Source organism: Microcaecilia unicolor, chromosome 1, assembly GCF_901765095.1.
Source record: "Microcaecilia unicolor chromosome 1, aMicUni1.1, whole genome shotgun sequence".
NCBI lineage: Eukaryota > Metazoa > Chordata > Amphibia > Gymnophiona > Siphonopidae > Microcaecilia > Microcaecilia unicolor.
Window position 1 is genome coordinate 652984402 of NC_044031.1, and position 22312 is coordinate 653006713.

At 47.5% G+C, this 22312-nt stretch overlaps 1 protein-coding gene across 1 annotated transcript in view; it reads left to right on the plus strand.

Annotated features, from left to right (window-relative positions):
- The first annotated feature begins 521 nt into the window (after positions 1-521).
- Positions 522-22312, plus strand: part of MED19 (mediator complex subunit 19) — a 37158-nt gene continuing 15367 nt past the window's right edge. Inside the window, exon 1 of the mRNA XM_030186162.1 lies at positions 522-1026. Within this exon, the coding sequence (XP_030042022.1) occupies positions 759-1026 (268 nt within the window). The 5' untranslated portion in view covers positions 522-758. The remainder of the gene's footprint in view (positions 1027-22312) is intronic.

Here is a 22312-nt window from a genome sequence, read left to right on the forward strand (position 1 = left end):
ATGTTTTCACTTATATACACTGTCAGCTAGCACATTTGCTTATTTCCGATCTGACGAAGAAGAGCAACCTTCGAAAGATAATCAAGAAATGTATTAAGTTATGTCCAATAAAAAAGGTATCATCTTATTTTCTTTTCCATGTTTTATTTTGTTTCATTTCTATTGGGGCACATGGAATCGCATCTTCATCTGTTTGATAGAAGTTTACCTTTTAGATACACAAATGGATTATTCGGTTTTGAAATGTTTCAGGGGTAAGTGGTTTTATAAGTCAAAATGAAAATATTTTGTTTCATGCAGATCTCTTTTGTTTAAACATAACGAAATGGGCTATAAGCCGCTAATGCAGTCCATTGGTTTTCTTATATATTTTGTTCTTGTGATGACTTATACTGTTCCAAAATTTGCTCTTCTTAGAGTCAAATGTGTTAAACACATTTCATACTTGTTTTTGAATAAAATCAAATAAAGAAATCTAAACTATAAATCTTACTTCCGTTGCGCTCTCTCTGCAGATAGCTTCATTGGGTGAAAGTCCCATCAGTCATATTTGGGGGAGGGTAAGTAGGGCGGAGCATATGTAGCCTTCGATGTTAGGATTGGATCAGCTTGATGTCAGTCAGCAGAAGAGGTGGGAACAAGTTTTATCAACACCAACCAGCGAGACAAGATTTCGGGGTTTTTGCAAATTTTGCGGAGAGAGCGGTTGGGAGTAGTAGTATATGTCTCTGGCATTTGATTGACGCCACGGAATAAGGATGATGGAAAATTTTTCTGCATTGTTTGGGGCGGGTCAGGGTGAGCCGCCAGCTTCTGCTCCAGGTGGAACCTCCGTGGCCCCCGCCACGATGGGCTTCGGGCCTGGGAAGCCGCCGCCATCTTCTTCATCGGGACCCGGATCAGTCCCGGGACCTCCGCCACTCCCCCCACCGCCAACTGCAACAGGAGTAGAGGACCCAGCACGGAAAGTAACAGCTGCTGCCTGTGGTGGCGGGGGACCCTTTTATCTTCTCCGAGAACTACCAGGTATGGGAGCCAATCAGAATCGGGAACGAACGACAGGGCCAATGGGCACACAAAGCTCGCGGGAGGGAGGGGAACGAACGACTGGTTTGGGCAGGTGGCTGATTAATCAGGCGTGAAGAGCACTTGGGAATTGTAGTTGTGGGAGCCAATAAGGAATGGCGGAAGACCTGGTGATGGGGCAGAGTGTTATCTGCTTGAGCTTTCAAATTCAGTGAATCGTTTTCTCTCACTCCGTTGTTATGTTGGGTAAATGACGACGTCACGTCACGTCGCACTCGCAAATAAAGAGTAGTTACTCACCTGTAACAGGTGTTCTCCGAAGACAGCAGGCAATATATTCTCACTGATGGGTGACGTCACGTCGGCCCGGAGGACTTTCCAGCAAAGTCCATGACAAAGTCTAAAATGTCCCCCGTCGCGCGGGCGGATGCAGTGCGCATGCGCGCGTCCACTTTCCCGCTCGCCGCGCGGGCACATTCCTCAGTTAATTACAAGAATTAGAGGAATACAACTCCAAAGGGGAGGTGGGAGGGTTGTGAGAATATATTGCCTGCTGTCTTCGGAGAACACCTGTTACAGGTGAGTAACTACTCTTTCTCCAAAGACAAGCAGGCCAATATTCTCACTGATGGGGTATCCCTAGCCCCCAGGCTCACTCAACACAACAAAGAATGGTCAATTGGGTCCCGCAACGGCGAGGACAAAAAACAAAATTGACCTGAAACCAAATTCAACTAACTGAGAGTGCAGCCTGGAACAGAATAAACATGGGCCTAGGGGGGTGGAGTTGGATTCTAAACCCCAAACAGACTCTGCAGCACCGACTGCCCAAACCGACTGTCGCGTCGGCTATGCTGCTGAAGGCAGTAATGTGATGTGAATGTGTGGATCGAAGCCCACGTCGCAGCTTTGCAAATCTCTTCTATGGTGGCTGACTTTAGATGAGCCACCGACGCAGCCATGGCTCTAACATTATGAGCCGTGACATGACCGTCCAAAGTCAGCCCGGCTTGGGCGTAAGAGAAGGAAATGCAATCTGCTAGCCAATTAGAGATGGTGCGTTTTCCGACAGCAACTCCCCTCTTGTTGGGATTAAAAGAAACAAACAGATGGGCGGACTTTCTGAAGGGGCGCGTCCGCTCCACGTAACAGGCCAGTGCTCTTTTACAGTCCAAAGTGTGCAACTTGCTTTCGCCCGGGCTCAAGTGAGGAGGGGGAAAGAATGTTGGCAAGACAATTGACTGGTTCAGATGGAACTCCGACACCACCTTCGGTAGAAACTTTGGGTGGGTGCGGAGGACTACTCTGTCATGATGAAAGACAAGGAATGGTGCATGAACTACCAGGGCTTGAAGCTCACTGACCCTACGAGCTGAAGTAACAGCCACCAAGAAAATGACCTTCAAGGTCAAGTACTTCAGATGGCAGGAATCCAGTGGCTCAAAAGGAGTTGTCATCAGCTGGGTGAGAACGACATTGAGATCCCATGGCACTGGAGGAGGTTTGATAGGGGGCTTTGACAAAAACAAACCTCTCATGAAACGCATGACTAAAGGCTGTCCAGAAATCGGCAAGCCATCAACATGTGAATGGTAAGCACTGATAGCGCTAAGGTGAACCTTGACCGAGTTAGTCTTAAGACCGGACTCGGATAAATGCAGAAGGTACTCAAGCAAGGTCTGTGCAGGACAAGAGAAAGGATCTAGACCGTTACTGTCACACCAGACGGCAAACCTCCTCCATTTAAAAGAGTAACACTTATGTGTGGAATCTTTCCTGGAAGCAAACAGAACTCTGGAGACACCCTCAGAGAGACCAAAGGAGGCAACCTCTATGCTCGCAACATCCAGGCCGTGAGAGCTAGAGACCGGAGGTTGGGATGTAGAAGCGCCCCCTCGTTCTGAGTAATGAGGGTCGGAAAACAATCCAATCTCCATGGCTCTTCTGACGAAAGTTCCAGAAGAAGAGGAAACCATATCTGACGGGGCCAAAACGGCGCTATCAGAATCATGGTTCCCTGGTCCTGCTTGAGTTTCAGGAGAGTCTTCCCCACTAAAGGGATGGGAGGATAAGCGTACAGGAGTCCTGTCCCCCAAAAAAGGAGGAAGGCATCCGACGCTAGTCTGCCGTGGGCCTGGAGTCTGGAACAGAATTGAGGAACCTTGTGAGTGTCCTGGGAAGCAAAAAGATCTATCGACGGAGTTCCCCAAACTCGAAAGATCTTTTTGGCAATAGTCATGTTCAAGGACCACTCGTGAGGCCGCATAACTCTGCTCAGTCTGTCGGCCAGACCATTGTTTACACCGGCTAGATAAGTGGCTTGGAGAAACATTCCGTTTTGATAGGCCCATAGCCACATCTGCACGGCCTCCTGGCACAGAGGACGGGATCCGGTACCCCCTTGCTTGTTGGTGTAATACATTGCCACTTGATTGTCTGTCTGAATGAGAACAATTTTGTTGGCTAGCCGATCTCTGAATGCCTTCAGAGCGTTCCAGATCGCTCGCAATTCCAGGAGGTTGATCTGGAGATGCTTCTCCTGAAGAGACCAAGCTCCTTGAGTGTGAAGCCCATCTACATGCGCTCCCCACCCGAGGAGGGATGCATCCGTCGTCAGCACTTTTTGAGGCTGAGGAATTTGGAATGGGCGTCCCAAGACCAGATTGGATCGAATGGTCCACCAACTGAGGGAATTTCGAAAATTGGTGGACAGCCGGACAACATCCTCTAGATTCCCTGTGGCTTGAAACCACTGAGAAGCTAGGGTCCATTGAGCCGATCTCATGTGTAGACGTGCCATGGGTGTCACATGAACTGTGGAGGCCATGTGGCCAAGCAATCTCAACATCTGCCGAGCTGTGACCTGCTGAGATGCTTGCACTTTGGACACCAGAGACAGAAGTCTGTCTGCCCTGGGTCCTGGGAGATAAGCACAAGCTGTCTGTGTGCACAACAGAGCTCCTATGAATTCCAATTTTTGCACAGGGACGAGATGGGACTTGGGGTAATTGATGACAAAGCCCAGCATCTCTAGCACCTGAATAGTCATCCGCATAGACTGCAAAGTTTCTTGCGGGGAGGTGTTCTTCACCAGCCAATCGTCCAGATAAGGGAACACATGCACTCCCAGTCTGCGTAGCGACGCTGCCACAACGGCCAGGCACTTTGTAAAAACCCTAGGTGCAGACGCCAAGCCAAAAGGCAAAACACAGTACTGAAAGTGCTGTGTTCCCAGCCGAAACCGAAGATACTTCCTGTGGGCTGGAAGTATCGGTATGTGAGTGTAAGCATCCTTCAAGTCCAGAGAGCATAGCCAATCGTTTTTCTGAATCATGGGAAGAAGAGTGCCCAGGGAAAGCATCCTGAACTTTTCTTTGACCAGATATTTGTTCAGGGCCCTTAGGTCTAGGATGGGACGCATCCCCCCTGTTTTCTTTTCCACAAGGAAATACCTGGAATAGAATCCCAGCCCTTCCTGCCCTGGTGGTACGGGCTCGACCGCATTGGCGCTGAGAAGGGCGGAGAGTTCCTCTGCAAGTATCTGCTTGTGGTAGGAGCTGAAAGACTGAGCTCCTGGTGGGCAATTTGGAGGTTTGGAAATCAAATTGAGGGTGTACCCGCACCGGACTATTTGAAGAACCCACTGGTCGGAGGTTACGAGAGGCCACCTTTGGTGAAAAAATTTTAACCTCCCCCCGACCGGCAGATCGTTCGGCACAGGTACTTTGATTTCGGCTATGCTCTGCTGGAGCCAGTCAAAAACCCGTCCCTGGTTTTTGCTGGGGAGCTGCAGGGGGCTGCTTCGGTGCCCGCTGCTGACGAGAGCGAGCGGGCTGGGGTCGAGCCTGAACCGGCTGACGGGAATAAGGAGTGTACCTACGATTTCTAGAAGCGAAGGGAGCACTCCTCTTTCCCTTAAAAAACTTCCTAGCAGTGGAAGTGGTTGCAGAAGGCGCCCGGCGGGAGAGAGAGTCCATAGCGTTATCACGCTGGTAGAGATGATCAATCATCTCTTCAACCTTCTCTCCAAAAAGGTGATCCCCCCGGCATGGGATATCTGCTATTTTCCGCTGAGTTCTTTCCTCCAGGTTAGAGGCACGCAGCCATGAGAGCCTGCGCATCGCTATACCTTGAGCGGAAAAGCGAGATGTCACATCGCAAGTGTCAAAAATGCCCCTGGACAGGAACTTGCGACACGCCTTCTGCTGCCTGATCACTTGGCGAAAGGGTTCAGCTTTCTCCTCAGGGAGTGTATCTACTAAACTCTCAAGTTGCCTCACAGAGTTCCGTAAATGCACGCTCGTGAAGAGCTGGTAAGACTGGATTTTGGAAGCGAGCAGACCAGCCTGATACGCCTTCCTCCCAAAAGAGTCCAGAGTTGCATATTCTCGCCCCGGGGGCGCCGAGGAGAAATTTCTGGAACTCTTGGCTCTTCTGAGGGCAGAATCCACCACCGCTGAATCATGAGGCAATTGGGTCTGCATGAGACTGGGTTCCCCGTGGATCCTATATTGGGACTCAGCTTTCTTAGGGACGGTTGGACTTGAAAAAGGCTTCTCCCAGTTCCTTAGCATAAGTTCCTTAAGAGTCTCATGAAAAGGAACTGTGGCAGAAGATGAAGGTGGAGATGGATAGTCCAGAACCTCAAGCATTTTGGCTCTGGGCTCGTCCACAATTTCCACGGGGAAGGGGATGGCCTCAGACATCTCCCGAACAAAAGATGAAAAAGACAAGCTCTCGGGAGGAGATAGCTGCCTTTGTGGCGAGGGAGTGGAGTCAGATGGAATGCCTTGAGAATCCTCGCCAGAGAACTCCCCATGCATTCCTTCATCATCCTCGGATGAGGTACCATCAGATGGGGCTAAAAGCTCAGACAGAGCCGCCCGAATCTGAGCCCGTCTCGACAAAGAGGCATGATGGCCTCTATGATGGTGCCGAGAAGTTGATGGTCCCTGAGGCTCCGGGGAAGCTTCCTGCTCCGATGTCTCGGGAGAGTCAACTTGGGAGGTCAAAGGCACCGGCACCGGAGACGGCACCGGTGAGACAGACCTCACCACAGGCTGAAGGCCTGATGCAGGAACATCCGGCATCGGCAATGTCGACACCTTCGACGCCGTCGGCACCGGTGCCTCTGAAAGCATCGACACCGGCCCCGTCGACGCCGTCGGCACCGACAACCTCGATGCCGACTGCCACTGCTGCATCATGTTCAAGAAAAAAGGGAACATGGCCTGCATACTCTCATCCACAGCTGGAGTCGGAAAAGGCTGCGGGGTCGGTTGAGGTGCCAGAGGCAAAGTCTGCTGAGGTTGGGGAGTGGGGACTCGGCTGCCAGCGACCCCACGCGTCGGAACCTCAGTAATAGAGGGAGAGCGATCCTCTCGGCACCGACGCTTCTCGGGTATCGAGTGCATCGATGACCCGGAGCTCCCGGTGCCGTGTCTCGAAGGAGATCGACGACGATGCTTCTTGGCCTTCGCCCGACGCATGTCATCGAGACTCCTCGGCACCGGAGAGGAGGACGTGGAATCCACACGTCTCCTCGGGGCCGGGTCCGACGCAGGACGGTCCCGGGGGGCCTGCACAGCAGGAGGCGCCGAGGCGGGTGGAGACCCACTCGATGCATCACTGCTCCCAGCGTGCATGGGTCTAAAGGCAGCCTGTCCCCTGTCTCCCGGTGCCGACGCCTCCTTCGACGTCGACTTCGACGACGTCGGCCTCGAAGACATCATCCTCGACGGCACCGACTTCACCGGCACCGACTTGCCCGGCGCCGGTTTGGAGGGCGCCGACTTAGACGACGTCGACGGCGCCGACGCCGAAGCACCGGGCCCAAAAATCTTCTCTCTCTGGGCGTCTCGAGAGAGCAGTGTCCGCTTCTTCATGGCGAGACACAATTTACAACTCTCCGAGCGGTGGTCCGGCCCAAGGCACTGAATACACCACGAGTGTGTATCAGTGCCAGAGATGGCCCGATGGCAGCGGGCACAAGGCTTGAAGCCGCTGGGCGTCTTCGTTGACATCTCGGGAAAAATTGTCCCTGCCAAATCAAAAGACGCGATTGTGTCTAGAAAAATAATGACACAGAAAAAGAAAAGAAAAAGACGGGAAAAGAATACCCGACCGAGCGATTTAAATAAAATCGCAGACTAAAATAAAGGAAACTTAATAAACGAAAACAATCTAAGATAACAAAAAAAGGATACTTCGCTTTTTTCTTTCTTCACCTCCGGGCACAGGAGGAACACGAAGACGAGATCGTCGAGCTCCGTGTCACCTCAGACGCGGAGAAGAAAAAACTGAGGAATGTGCCCGCGCGGCGGGCGGGAAAGTGGACGCGCGCATGCGCACTGCATCCGCCCGCGCGACGGGGGACATTTTAGACTTTGTCATGGACTTTGCTGGAAAGTCCTCCGGGCCGACGTGACGTCACCCATCAGTGAGAATATTGGCCTGCTTGTCTTTGGAGAATGAGGCGTAACCAGTACCGACCCCTGCTTTTGTGACGGACTTAAGAACATTAAAGGTGATGATGATGATATGGTATTTGTAGTCCGCCAACTCCCAACGTTCAAAGCGGCTTACAAACAAGCAAAGAAAACAGTCTTAATACTGTTTAGCTGTTTACGAAAAGACAGTGGGCACAGTTAGGATTTGCTTGATGTGAGATTTTCAGAAATCGTAGTAAAATACGTGCATGAATAATTCTTTCTTGCTGTAAAAGCTCTTAAATCCCATACAAGTTGGATAATGTTCTAAAATAATAATAAAAAAGCCAAATCAGTATGTTATGCCTTACTATTCGCCTACCTTTTTTGAAGGGGTGACTGACTACCCATTTAGATGTATGAGAAAGCTATGTGATAGGAATAGGAAAAAGAAACAATGTCTTATTCTGAATGAGCAACTAGCTAAAAAGATGGGATAAATTTAGGCCTAGTTCATTTTTCTTAAGTTATTACAGTTTATATTGGAGTTCTAAATAACTTCAGTCATTAGAAAAAAAATGCAGAAGCAGTCCAGCAGCAGGGTGGTGTGGATCTCCAGTCTTGTGCACACTTCTATTACTATTCTTGCAGGACAGATTGTGCACACCTGCTGCAGCATTCCAGCACTCAGAAGAAGTAGGATCTTTATATAAGCTCAAGTGGTTGAGCTGGAAAAGCTGAGGCAGTTATAGAGACCTTCATGGGTACAGAGTAGTACCACCTCCCATCCAGGAACGGGACGGTGTAAAAGCCAGATCTGCGGGATCCTCCGGATCTAAGTACTACCTTAAGCGGTTGTTTGTTTTGACGGCCGCTCCTTTGTTTTGACGGCCGCTATCCGGTTTTTACACCGTCCCATCCAGGAACTCCTGTACTGCCTAGGAGGAACTACATTACAAAGATTATATCTGCCAGTAGCAGGAAGTGAACCTCCAGCCTGCTGCCAGGGGACATTTTATCCTTTTACATTGAGGATGTCTCTCCAGAACTAGACCAGCGGTTTGATGATTCAGTCATTAGGAATATATATATTCATGGCCTTGTGGACTGTTTGGTATCTTGCCTGTATGGTGCAAAGGTAGTGAACCTCGCACAATACCTAGATAAAAATTATGTGCTAGAACTGAGCCAGTTCTTTTGGTCATAAGAAGGAGGGAGGTTCTGGAGGCCAAACTGGGGAAATTAAAAGCCAGAACTTCCAGGGTGGCATTCTCCCAATTCCTTGTGCAGGACCCCCATCAAGCAGAGCTCCAGAGTCTCAATGTGTGGAAGACACATTTGTGTAGAAGGAATGATTTTAGATTTATTAGGAGCTGGAGGAGGTTTGGGAAATGGCACGGCGCCACCTTAACCAAAACAGAACCTGATTTATTGCAGTAACAATCAAAATGACAGTCACTTTAGAGCCAGATTAGAGGCCAACCGAGTTTTGGTTTTGGCACCAAAACCAGCCTGAAATTAAACTCTCCCCCCACTGCCGTCACTGCTGCATACTGCCTCTTGCCCCCTTACTCACATCCCCCCCATGCTGCCAGCACCAACAGCCTCCCTTCCCTCCTCCCAGACACACCCATCGGTCAGCTTCCTTCCCCTCCCCCCACCAGGCCTACCTCAGTGACCATCTTGGGATTGGAGGCAGCTGTTGAAACTCACTGTGGCCATTTTGGCAGCGGTGAGTGTGAATCACTTTTGCACTGGTTAGGCCACTAGATCACCAGAGTGCCTAAGGGAGGCTGTTTGCAGTGGGGGCAGGGTCTGGCCAGTTTAGTTTTCAGTTTACTGAAATCGAGTGACCAGTTTTGGTTGCAGACTTGATTTTGGCAGAAACCAAAGATCTTCCTGGGTTCAGTCGGTTTCTAAGCTGATCAAGGGAGAAACCTGACATCCCTGAGGAGTAATCTACGAAGGATATTATTATCATAGAAGGAAATTCAGGATATCTTGATGGTGAGGATGTGGAGAGAGCTGATTCCAAATTATCTGAAGCAATCGCTAGTAAGTGGGTTGTGAAAAATAAAAAAAGTGTTCAGCTGTCTATGCAAATGCCAGAAGTCTAAAGAAAAAAATAAGATGGGGAGTTATTGTATGTCATTAAATGAAGATATTGACTTAGACTTCTCAGAGACCTGATGGCATAAGGATAATCAGTGGGACACTCTACTAACCTTAGTAGAAGATTGAAATGATAGTGGTGGTGTGGCATAATATGTTAAGGATTCCGTAGATGTCACGTTCGTGAGCCCTTGTGCCCGGATGGAGCACAGCAATGAGGTCTTAGCTGGCGCTCAGTTGGACAGGCGAGCAAACCCCGAGGCTTCACCTGGGCAAACCACCGTTCCCTGAGGGTTGAGCACCCAGGTGCAGGCAGCCCACAGGACTTCCGGATACTGCGGGATCAGACGGCTGCAGACAGTGGGCAAGAGAAGACCGGACTCAGACAGAAGCTAGAGTAGTGGTTCCAAGCAGGGGTCAGGTCAGGCAGCAAGCAGAGAGTAGTCAGGTTCCGAGCAGAGCTTGGGTCAGGCGGAAAGCAGAGAGTAGTCAGGTTCCAAGCAGAGGTCAGGTCAGGCGGCAAGCAGAGAGTAGTCAGGTTCCAAGCAGAGGTCAGGCAGAGAGTAGTCCGGTTCCAAGCAGGGGTCAGGTCAGGTGGCAAGCAGAGAGTAGTCAAGTCCACAGTAGGGGTCGGGTCAGGCAGCGAGCAGAGGGTAGTCGGGTTCCAAGCAGGGGTCAGGTCATGTTAAGTCAGCCAGTAGCAGTAGACCATGTCTCCCAGTAGCACAGGCAACTCTACCAATGTAGAAGCCGAAGCAAAGTTCGAGGGGAAGGCTTGCTCCTTAAATAGCCCCCCCCCCCCTTTAGAGAAACAAGCTACAGCTGGCAAGGGGCAGGAGCTGGCTGGCAAAGGAGAACCTGTTTGGCCAGCCAGCACGAGGAGGTGGAGCTAGAACGGGAGCAGCCAATCCGGGTGTAGTCAGGTGTAGGAGGCATGGCCGAGTTCCCGGGCCCCGCGCCCGGAAGAGAACACTGATCTAGGAGCGTCGGCAAACAGCAGCGGGGAACGGAGGCAAAGAGCCCCGCGCTGGCGTCCCCTCGCCGGTCAGGGCAGGGAGTGGGGCGGAGAACACGGCGCTGGAGTGTTGGCCCAGCCAGCATGGCTGACGCACCCCTTCACTGAGGCGGGGCCGAGAAGCGTGCAGGAGACGAGGCGCGCTCAGCAGGTGAGGAGCACGACAATAGAGTCCAGTGTGATACAAATTGCATTCTGAAATCCATTATAGGTAGAAACATTATGCATGGTGGGGAAGAGTATAACAGTAGGGGCCCACTATCATGCATCTGACCAGAATGATGAGACTATGAAATGCTAAGACGTTAGGACAGGCTACTAAATGGGGGGGGGGGGGGTTAATAGTAATAGTTTACTTACCCCAGTGTGGATCAGGTGAAAATCAAATCGGGGTGTGCCAGGGAGGTTAATTTTTTAGGTACTATAAATGACTGCTTTTTGGGTTCAACTAGCCCTAGAATGGGTAAGAGGGAGAGCTGGGCAGGTGCAGTCTCAAAGAGCACTGCATTGTGCTCTGTGTGCTGGCTTCTGTGCCTATTTGGGGCCGCGGGGGAGTGCAGAGGCCTGAAGGCAGATCAAGCGAAGGACGAGGTGAGGGCCTAATAACTTCTCCAGCTACTGCTGGCAGCCTGACACAGTGGGGGAGACCTGTCTGGCTGAGCTTTGGCACTGGCGGCAGATTTTTCTTTGCGGCGCCAGCATGCACGCTGCAGGGGCACTGGGGAGCAAGGCAGGCATCCTGAGAGCGAGACTGATGGTCAGAGCAAAGCACTGTAACAGCAGCGGTGCAGTGCGGCACTAGAGCGGCTGTTTCCAACCACCCAGACCCGTGCTAAAAACAATGAGGCAGGTTACTGCATTTAGGCAGCTGGCTCTCTCTAAAGCTGTTTTTGCTGCCAGCTGCCTAAATGCATGTGGCTGAACCATGGCAGAACTAAAAGGCTGTGCAGTGCACTCCCCTAACTGACGCATAGAAGACCGGCACTGATTGGAGGAGGATAGGCCCACCTGTACTTACGCCCCTCGGTCATGGAAGCTAAAAGGAGAGAAATTTAAATAAAAAGTAGCAAAAAATTTTGCATTTATTTTTAGATCTTAACATTTTGGTATCATCGCTTTTATAAATAAGAGCTGAATCCATGAGTGTCTTAATTTTTTTTTCTTCTCATCCTCAAGGTCATGACCCCATTACTAGGTCTTAAAACACCAATGAGCAGGTTACGGCTGCTGTGGGAGGAGTGAGGAAGCGCAGTATGTGTCAGTATTTAACTGCTAGATTCTAGCCCCCATGTTGCTGTCAAAGTTTGAGCCATGAGTTGCCCCTGTTCCTACGCTTTTCTCACCGTGACCAATGTGTCAAGCCAGAAGTGTGTGAGAAGTGGGGGTACCAAGAGGGAGAAATCGATGCAGTGGGGGTGTCTGAATGTGAGTAACGGAGACTGGGAAAAGGGGGAGTATGAAAGCTGTCATTGAGAGGGCACTTCCAAGCCACAACAACTTGTGCCCTTGAAGTGGGGATTCCTCTTCTCGTCCCCACCCCAGTAGCTGCCCCATTATCCACCAAGACCTGCTGTTTACCTTAAACTACATAGAACTAGATTCTATATATATCACACCTAAAAAAAAAATTGGCACCAAAATGAAATACGCCTAGGCGTAATTTATATAATGTCTAAATTGTTGCTTGGTTTATAGAATACGCCGAGCGCCTGTCCACGCAACTAAATTTAATTGCAGGCAGTTGTGCCAAATAAAACTTGGTGTAAATGCTGACACCTAAATTACAAGCAGGGTGTATTCTATAACCATGTGTGCATAGATGTTAGAAATGCCCACTCAACACCCCCTTTTTCAACTATGTGACTTAGAATTTATGCCATCATGTTATAGACTATGCTTAGGGAAAGGGAAATGGGACTTGATATACCGCTTTTCTGTGTTTTTTGCAACTTCATTCAAAGCGGTTTATATAGTATATACAGGAACTTATTTGTACCTGGGGCAGTGGAGGGTTAAGTGACTTGCCCAGAGTCAACAAGGAGCTGTTCTGCGTGTAAATTCTAATTAATGCCAATTAGTTGCAATTATCAGTGCTGATTGCTTGTTAACTAAGTTGTGCACTTTCTGGATTTCCACGCACAACTTAAGTCGTGCTGTATGGAATCCAGGAGTTAATGTGTTACTTTGGCAAAATATGTAATTGTCATACCAATAAAGTTAATCAAGGCAAATAAGGTTGTTGCAGACACTGAACATTAAACACTACTGCTTAAGCAAATTATCTTGAAAGGGGTTGATCCAGCCCTGAGGAGTGACCTAATGGCTAGTGCAGTGGGCTGAGAACCAGGGGAACTGAATTTGATTCCCACTGTAGCTCCTTGTGACTCTGTGCTAGAGAATGACACCCCATCCCTGCGGGCTCTGTTCTCATCTGCAGAAGCCTCAAACACTTATGATTTTATATTTAAATCTTTTTATTAAAGTATAAAAAGGAACAATATGCTGTGCAACTGTTGTGTAAAAATTACAAATAGAAAACAATAATAACAACTAGCAGCTATAATAACCCTCCCACCACCACCACCCTCTACCCTTCCAACCCCAACAATAGTTGACTTCTACTACCCCAAGGAATCCTAATCCACTCTGTTAAATTGTCCAGGGGGTACAAAATACAACCTGTTCTGTATGTCCTAGTGGGGAGAAATATGCCCTATGAAGTACTGTTATGATTTTTTAATCTATGGATGAATAAGAAGTCATCAACAATCTGCAACAGAAGATGTCTTCTTAGAAGATGTGCTGGTAGCAGGATGTACAGGATCCCCCATGCAAATTTTGCTAGCTGTGGCCAGCATGTTTGCTTGTTTTTCCAAAAAATACAAATATTGTAATCTGCATCAATCAAATTTAAATAACAGTCCAGTTCATTAACAGGCTTCAAAGTAGAAAGTGACACGGGGGCAAAGTTTGTCCTCATCCTCATGGGCTCTGTCCACATCCCCACCCTGTCCCCATGAGATCTGTTCTCTCCCCGTCCCCATCCCCATGCTTTGGTTGTACCACAGAAAGATAATATTCCAAAGCAGCTGAGGATTTTTTTTTCACGTCCTTCACACCTACCTCACTTCAACCATTCCAGCAACAATCCTGAACTGGGGGCAATGTACCAGCATGAACTCTAACTCTGCTTATTAAGGTGCAGATTCTCAAAACAGTGTTGGAAAATACCACCACTACAGTGTGGCAAAAGAACATCCTAATGCTCAGCGCTAATGGAATGCAAATTTTATGTGCGTTGTTAGCGCTGAGCATTGGGAAGTAGTCCAGCACATGTGCACAAGGGAGCCCTGCATGACCAGGGGGAGGAGGCACCAGCTCTTCCTTGCCCAAATCCCATCCTTTCTCTCACTGCTTGAGAAATGACTTCCGTCCTTGTTTCCTATAGGCTCTGCAAAGTGAACATCTTTGCCGGTCCCTCCCCTCTGTTGATGGTCAACTGCTTCACTAGTGAGGGGCTGTCATTACACTCCCAGGAGACTCTCCTGTCCCGGTGGGTTGAGACATGCTAAGATTCAGGCTCCTGCTTTATCTCGCCTACATTTCCTGCCGCAGTCTGTCTCTGATTAGTTTTTTTTTTTTCTTTTTCTTTAGGTAAATTTGCATTAGCAGGCTGATGCTCAGGCTTGCACAGCTGCTCCGTCCCAGCTAGCTGGTGCTGTTGGTCGCAGCGGCAGGCAGGAACAGCAGAGGTCCAGCACTGCAGAACACCCTAATGCCAGCTCCGAGCTGGCGTAGGGTTTGCTGCGGTAAGGGTACTGTTGTCCGAGTATCAGATAGGAATAGGAAATGAGGCCATTTGTATGCTTTTGCATACATTAGCGTGCTACTTGCACTGCTCTGAGGCGAGCTTTGTTATTGCCTGCCACAGGGGCCTCTGAATGTCATGTTCAAGCAAACCCTTTAGTGCCTGCAATTGCTTCTGAGCATTGGGGCCTAATGATTGGGATACTCCTTTGCCCCCGGCTCCAGCCATCTTGTAGAACAGAAGACCTAACCTAAGCCTATTAACAAACACCCTAATTTAAAAATTAAATGCTATGAGTTTGTGTTATTCCTGGTCCACACCAGTGAAGTATATGAAATACAGCCTGTATAGTTAATCTCTTACACCCTGAATACAGGCAGCTTTTATTACTTCTACTTGTGTAGTAGAAAAAAGATGTATCATTAAGAATGAATATTCTCTCTGGATTGTTTTGTCATCTTGCATGAGAAGATTTATAGGGAAAAGGTTAGGATATTCAGGAAAGCTCGCAAAATAAGCATTGAGAGGAATCTGGAAATCAAATGGGGTCTGTGGTATTGCTGTGGGGATAGGTCTTGCTGTCTTACTCTGTGGCATAATATTTAATCTTTTGATTTAGGGCTGCATTTTGATTAAAATTTTAATCACAATTAATTACATGATTAAAGGTATGCTAATTATTTTTTTCCCCCACTGCAGCTCCTTGTGACTCTGGGCAAGTCACTTAACCCTCTATTCCTTAGCGTCCCTCCGGACCGGACCAGGATTGGACTGATGGGTTGTGCTCGCCTACCAGCAGGTGGAGACTGAGAGAAACTCTGACTCTAGAGAGCCAATAGGAGCCCTGGCCATGTGACCTTAGCCTCAGTATTTTCTCAGTCTCCCAGCAGGTAGGAAGCGAGCCCATTAGTCTCTCTCTCTCTCTTTTAGAGGTTTACAATAAGAACAACATTGCTACCTCTTCTTCTGTGCCTAGGAATTCTCTGTTAGACGCTGGTCAGGTAGGGACTTCTTTTCCTTTCTTTTACAGCCTCTGGGGGTGTCAAACTCGGATGTCTCCGGGTCCCTCCCCCCTTCCTCCCCATCTCCCATACTTAGCTGGGAAGGACTACCCTTTGTTTAGAAAGGTGTATGTCTTTGGGAGAGGCAGCCACTATAGAAAGTTAAATCTTATAAGTATTTTAAGGAGCAAGCTACATCCCCCGGCTTCTAACGAGCAGACAGCTATGTGTTGTTCTATTACTCTTCAGCGGAGTTTTCCCCATTACTTTAACGAGCAGGCAGCTCTGGTTGCTGTTTTTAGGTGTCTATATTATCTAGCTGGTTAAAAAAAAAAAAAAAAGAGGCAGCAGTAATTTGGAGGAGTTTAGGTGTAAAAAAAAAAAAAAAAATTAAAGACAACTTGTCCCCACTGACTGAATGAGCAGACAGCTCCGTTTGATTGCATGGGAATGCTGTGAGTCAGCTGTGTAAAAAAAAAAAAAAAAAAAAAGAGTAAGCGGCAGCATTTTGTTTTCAGCCCTCTTTGAGTTGAGCTGTATTTTATTTAGCACTGCCGTTTGTGTTCTTCCCTTAGCGGTTTGTTCGGCGGAGCAGGGCTTAAAAAAAAAAAAAGAGATTTTGGCGCGAATCGGGTACGCGCGTGCACGCGCATGCACGCGTACGCACGTTACCGTCATGTCTGAGAAGCTGAGACGCGCTGTATGCCAGCGTCGGGGATCTCCTCTTCCGGCTCCTGTAAATATTGTGCGCCGCTGGGGGGTGCGTCGGGACTTTCTCTTTCGCCGTCTTCGGGCCGTTTGGGGCTGATCTTTCTCAGGAGTCGCCTATGTTCTTTAGGGGGGTCATTTCTTTGCTTTTTATGTTTTTAATGTTGAGTAGCTGGTTGCTGTAGCCTAATAGTCAGCACTACAGTCTCTGAAGCTGCTACTACTACTATTTATCATTTCTAAAGCGCTACTAGAAAAACGCAGCGCTGTACACTTGAATATGAAGAGACAGTCCCTGCTCCTCAGATCTTACAATCTCATTAGGTCAGACAGAACAAACAAGAGATAAGGAGATTTTAAAGTGAGCAGGTTTAAAATAAGGGTCCTGAACAGAGTGAATAAGGGTTAGGAGTTAAAAGCAGCATCAAAAGGTGGGCTACAGAACTGGGTGCAGGTCCCAGTTTTAGTAATTTATTTCTCTTTCTGGGACTCCTGTATGTCTGTGTCCCACTATATATACATTACTTGGCCAGCCTGTTTGATGTTTGTTTCTTTATAATCTCGGGTGGCGTTTGTCTGTGGGCTAGGAGCCAACTTTTCAAAGTTATTGGGGGTGCTAAGTCCAATGAAAATGACCCCTCCCTGGACATATACATGAGTTTTTCTCAATATCGGGGGTGCTCAAGCACCCACAGCACCCACAGAGTCGGCTCCAATGTGACTGTGGGAAGGTAGTTCACAGTTGTGTTTTTTTTGTTATAGCATTTTTCGAAAGGTTGCTTTCCATACCAGGATATTTCCTATATGTTAGCTATACGTTTGTTCTTCCACAGGCATGGGGGCAGTAAGGATGTTATAGGTACATGCCACTCTCACCTGTTTAACTTTGTGTCATGAAATCATAGTTGCAGGCTACTCTTACATGACAGTCATCTTCTTATTTCCTCTGTCCAGGAGTTCTTGCGGTTTTATTTTTAGATGGTTATGCGTTTCATTTCGCCTCCTTTCTCTATCGCTCTCACGGCAAGGCATGTGAAGTAGGGGTCTCCCTACATAGACTCTTGGATCTTAGACCATTTTCTCTCTTGATTCTTCCGAATGCAATTTTAATTTCTAGTTCCTAAGAATGGATCTCCCTTCCTCCTATTTGGAATCTCACTGCCGTCATGCGCACTCTCAGTGTCTCAAATCTTTATCACAAGAACCTAGTTCCTAAGAAGGAATTTTCCTTCCTCCTATTTCAATTCTAAATGCTGTCAAGAGCGCTCTCAAAGTCTCAAGTCTTTTTCCTGAAAGCCTTCGATCCATAGTGAAGCTTCGTGCAGCACATTTTTTGATACAAACTTTTCTGCATATTTCTCTTAGGAGAGTTTCTGAGAAGGATAGAGCCCGGTGTGAAGGAAGCTAAGCAGGGTCCGCCCGGGCTGGGTCCTGGAAGGGTGACCAGCTCACAGTGCGCAATAATGTCCCTTCACAACACTGTTTTCCAGTCTCTAAAAGTTCATCATAGTTATGCTACCCCTCAGAAAAGGGGAGATTCTTCTTCACTCATGGCGAGTCAGCTAGCTATTTAAAAAAAAAAAAAAAAAAAAAAACCTCTTGTCGACAAGTCAGCAAGTCGCAGACCGAGAAGTGCAATTTTTATGGTTCTCAGGATGCCTAGTACTGGTGGTCAAGAGTCGTCTAAATATTTCGCAGTCTCCACAATATTTTGGGGTTACATGCGACATAGTTGCAAGGTTTTTTCCCTGGGCAATTGCCTTTTGCAGTCTCATGAGCTGCACTCCCGTGCTCTTTATCTTTTTGAGTGTTCTGAAGCATTTGCAGCTTCCCTTTTGTTTTTTTCCCCGAGACTGCTGCGCTTCTTTTCGGCATTAGTTGAGTAGGACATTCCTCCTGGCATTTGGTTGTTACTTCCAGGACTACCATGTGGTCTCTTTACTTTGCAACTTAATTTTTTCCTTCTTGGCTCTTGGCATTTGGTTTGCTTTCAGGATTACCATGTGGTCTCTTTACATTGCAACTAGGAGACTGTCAGTCGCTCTCGGAGCAAGGAGGTATCCCTGAGGGCTAGCGTTTTATTCTGAGCACTCTGTCTTTGGTCAGCATTGTTGCCATGTTATGTTAGTCCGGAATGCTCTTTCTGTACTCTCATAGGACTGTTATCATCTTAGGTTACTTCAAAGACTCAATCCTGCTCTCTGGCAGGACTGTTTCTAGCTTATGTTCTTTCAGAATGGTCTTCGGTCTCCTGGTAGGTCTGTTGCCTTCTTAGGCTACATATTGAGGCCCCTGGTAGGTCTCTAGTCTTCTTGTGTATTGAAGGTACATCCTTTCCTCGGACAGTTCTACTATCTGGTCATTCTGTTTCTTTACAGGGCTTGCATGTGCCCCCCTTTACACGATTGACATGTATGTCATTTTATTTTTGCATGTTTTCACTTTTCTCTGTAAGCTGCCTAAGGGGCAATCTAGCGAACAGTGCAGTGAGATGTCATCGGGGAGGCCCAGCTTCGGTTCTCACTCTGACTCTAATCGTCCTGCCTCCTAGGTGGGTTCACATCCGCACTGACGTTTGGTTTATTTCATGGCTGATGTCTGTTTTATTCAAGGGGAGTCATTTGTATGGATCTACCATCTGACCAGCCCTGTAGCATGCCATCCCCTTCTGGCATGGTGGCCTTCTCTTCAGGTCAGGCATTTCGCTTAGATATTTGGATCTCAGGGGCGTAACCCTTATGTTTTGTTTTGTTTTTTCCTTGCAGATATACCAGGCTGCCTTTTAGGTTGTCATCTTGACTTTTTATGGAGCCGAGGGGGTTTTCTGTTTTCTCTAGAGGACCTTCTCTCTTCCCCAGTCTGGCCTCTTTGTTTCTCTCTTGCTCAGGCTGGTGCATGCTCTCAGTCTGGGACAGGCATTCAGCCTTGCTAAGCAGGATGGCATCTTTTGTAGTTGCAGTATTCACTTCTCAGCTTTTAGCCTCTGTGCCTTAGTGACATTGTCAGAGGGACAGGGTGTTATTCTTCTTCGCACGATAATTCAAAATCATCTTGTTTCCTTTAAGGTTTCTTTCTCCTTTCAGACACTGTTGTTAGTAGCCATGGCTTCAGCTAGCAGGGTCAGGACTGCAAGTTTCTCTCATACAGGTTTTCTTTTTTTCCAATCAGCTAGTACGTCTAGGTAAGAGGTACTTCTTCACCTGGGTATTTCTTTTTCACTCTGCCTTAGTTTCCCATTTTTCATCTTTTCCAATCACTTTTTTCTTACTGGTCTGGACTCTTCTACTGGCGTTCAAGATCACAGGAAATTATAGGCTTTATATATGCTTTACATATTAAAACAGATCTTATATATTTAAAGAGCTGTTACAAGCTATTTGGTCCTTCCTTTTGGTACTTCTAGTCAAGGTAAGGTTGCTGTTGTTTCGGCCTCACTATATCTCGACGTATTAAGGAATTCATACCTTCTATTTGTCTACTCACTGGGGGACCATTTCCTGAGAGTGTTATAACATATGCTCCATCTTGAGAAGCGGGGTTCTTTCCTGCGCACAGCGATTTTTGGTGCACTAGGTGCACATTTTGTACGGTGCCATTTTGAGCTTATCTTCATTCTCTTTTGATTGATATACACTCTACATGTTCATTGTCGCCAGGAGGTGATCAATGCAACTCGGAGATGCTTAGGGGTTTGAAAGGGTCCCTCCCTTAAGGTTACTGCTTTGGTACTTCCCATCAGTCCAATCCTGGTCCGGTCCGGAGGGACGCTAAGGAAGGAGAAATTAGATCTTACCTGCTAATTTGCTTTCCTTTAGTCCCTCCGGACCGGACCAGGCCCCTCCCATATTTTGTCACTTTTTCAACGGGGTATTAAAAAAAAAAAAAAAAAAAAAAAGACACTTGTACATATATAGGACTTTAAGTGGACCATGCCACGTCTCTGGTCGGAGTTGCTGGTGGGTTTAGTTGCTGGAATATATGTGTATGTACAGTGGGGGAAATAAGTATTTGATCCCTTGCTGATTTTGTAAGTTTGCCCACTGACAAAGACATGAGCAGCCCATAATTGAAGGGTAGGTTATTGGTAACAGTGAGAGATAGCACATCACAAATTAAATCCGGAAAATCACATTGTGGAAAGTATATGAATTTATTTGCATTCTGCAGAGGGAAATAAGTATTTGATCCCCCACCAACCAGTAAGAGATCTGGCCCCTACAGACCAGGTAGATGCTCCAAATCAACTCGTTACCTGCTTGACAGACAGCTGTCGGCAATGGTCACCTGTATGAAAGACACCTGTCCACAGACTCAGTGAATCAGTCAGACTCTAACCTCTACAAAATGGCCAAGAGCAAGGAGCTGTCTAAGGATGTCAGGGACAAGATCATACACCTGCACAAGGCTGGAATGGGCTACAAAACCATCAGTAAGACGCTGGGCGAGAAGGAGACAACTGTTGGTGCCATAGTAAGAAAATGGAAGAAGTACAAAATGACTGTCAATCGACAAAGATCTGGGGCTCCACGCAAAATCTCACCTCGTGGGGTATCCTTGATCATGAGGAAGGTTAGAAATCAGCCTACAACTACAAGGGGGGAACTTGTCAATGATCTCAAGGCAGCTGGGACCACTGTCACCACGAAAACCATTGGTAACACATTACGACATAACGGATTGCAATCCTGCAGTGCCCGCAAGGTCCCCCTGCTCCGGAAGGCACATGTGACGGCCCGTCTGAAGTTTGCCAGTGAACACCTGGATGATGCCGAGAGTGATTGGGAGAAGGTGCTGTGGTCAGATGAGACAAAAATTGAGCTCTTTGGCATGAACTCAACTCGCCGTGTTTGGAGGAAGAGAAATGCTGCCTATGACGCAAAGAACACCGTCCCCACTGTCAAGCATGGAGGTGGAAATGTTATGTTTTGGGGGTGTTTCTCTGCTAAGGGCACAGGACTACTTCACCGCATCAATGGGAGAATGGATGGGGCCATGTACCGTACAATTCTGAGTGACAACCTCCTTCCCTCCGCCAGGGCCTTAAAAATGGGTCGTGGCTGGGTCTTCCAGCACGACAATGACCCAAAACATACAGCCAAGGCAACAAAGGAGTGGCTCAGGAAGAAGCACATTAGGGTCATGGAGTGGCCTAGCCAGTCACCAGACCTTAATCCCATTGAAAACTTATGGAAGGAGCTGAAGATGCGAGTTGCCAAGCGACAGCCCAGAACTCTTAATGATTTAGAGATGATCTGCAAAGAGGAGTGGACCAAAATTCCTCCTGACATGTGTGCAAACCTCATCATCAACTACAGAAGACGTCTGACCGCTGTGCTTGCCAACAAGGGTTTTGCCACCAAGTATTAGGTCTTGTTTGCCAGAGGGATTAAATACTTATTTCCCTCTGCAGAATGCAAATAAATTCATATACTTTCCACAATGTGATTTTCCGGATTTAATTTGTGATGTGCTATCTCTCACTGTTACCAATAACCTACCCTTCAATTATGGGCTGCTCATGTCTTTGTCAGTGGGCAAACTTACAAAATCAGCAAGGGATCAAATACTTATTTCCCCCACTGTATGTATTTATATATCTATCTATATATGTATGTATATATTTATATATCTATATATGTATAGAACTTTGAGGTCCTTAGCACTTCTGTGCTGAGAGTTGCTGGTGAGTTCTAATTCAAGTGAGCCATACCACTTCTCTGGTGAGAGTTGCTGGGGTACCCAATTGCTGGTATATATATATATGTGAACCTTTAAGTAAACCATGCTAGTATATATATGTGAAACTTTAAGTGAGCCATACCACTTCTCTGGTGAGAGTTGCTGGTGAGCTATAAGACAAGTGAGCCATACCACTTCTCTGGTGAGAGTTGCTAGTGAGCTATAAGACAAGTGAGCCATACCACTTCTCTGGTGAGAGTTACTGGTGAGCTATAAGACAAGTGAGCCATACCACTTCTCTGGTGAGAGTTGCTGGTGAGCTATAATACAAGGGAGCCATACCACTTCTCTGGTGAGAGTTGTTGGTGAGCTCTGATACTTGGCATTGCCGAGTGCTTTGTGGCTGCTAGGATTCCATACGGCACAGATGGTCTTTCTTTCTTTCTTTCCTGCTTTGTTATTCAAATACTGAGGCTAAGGTCACATGGCCAGGGCTCCTATTGGCTCTCTAGAGTCAGAGTTTTTCTCAGTCTCC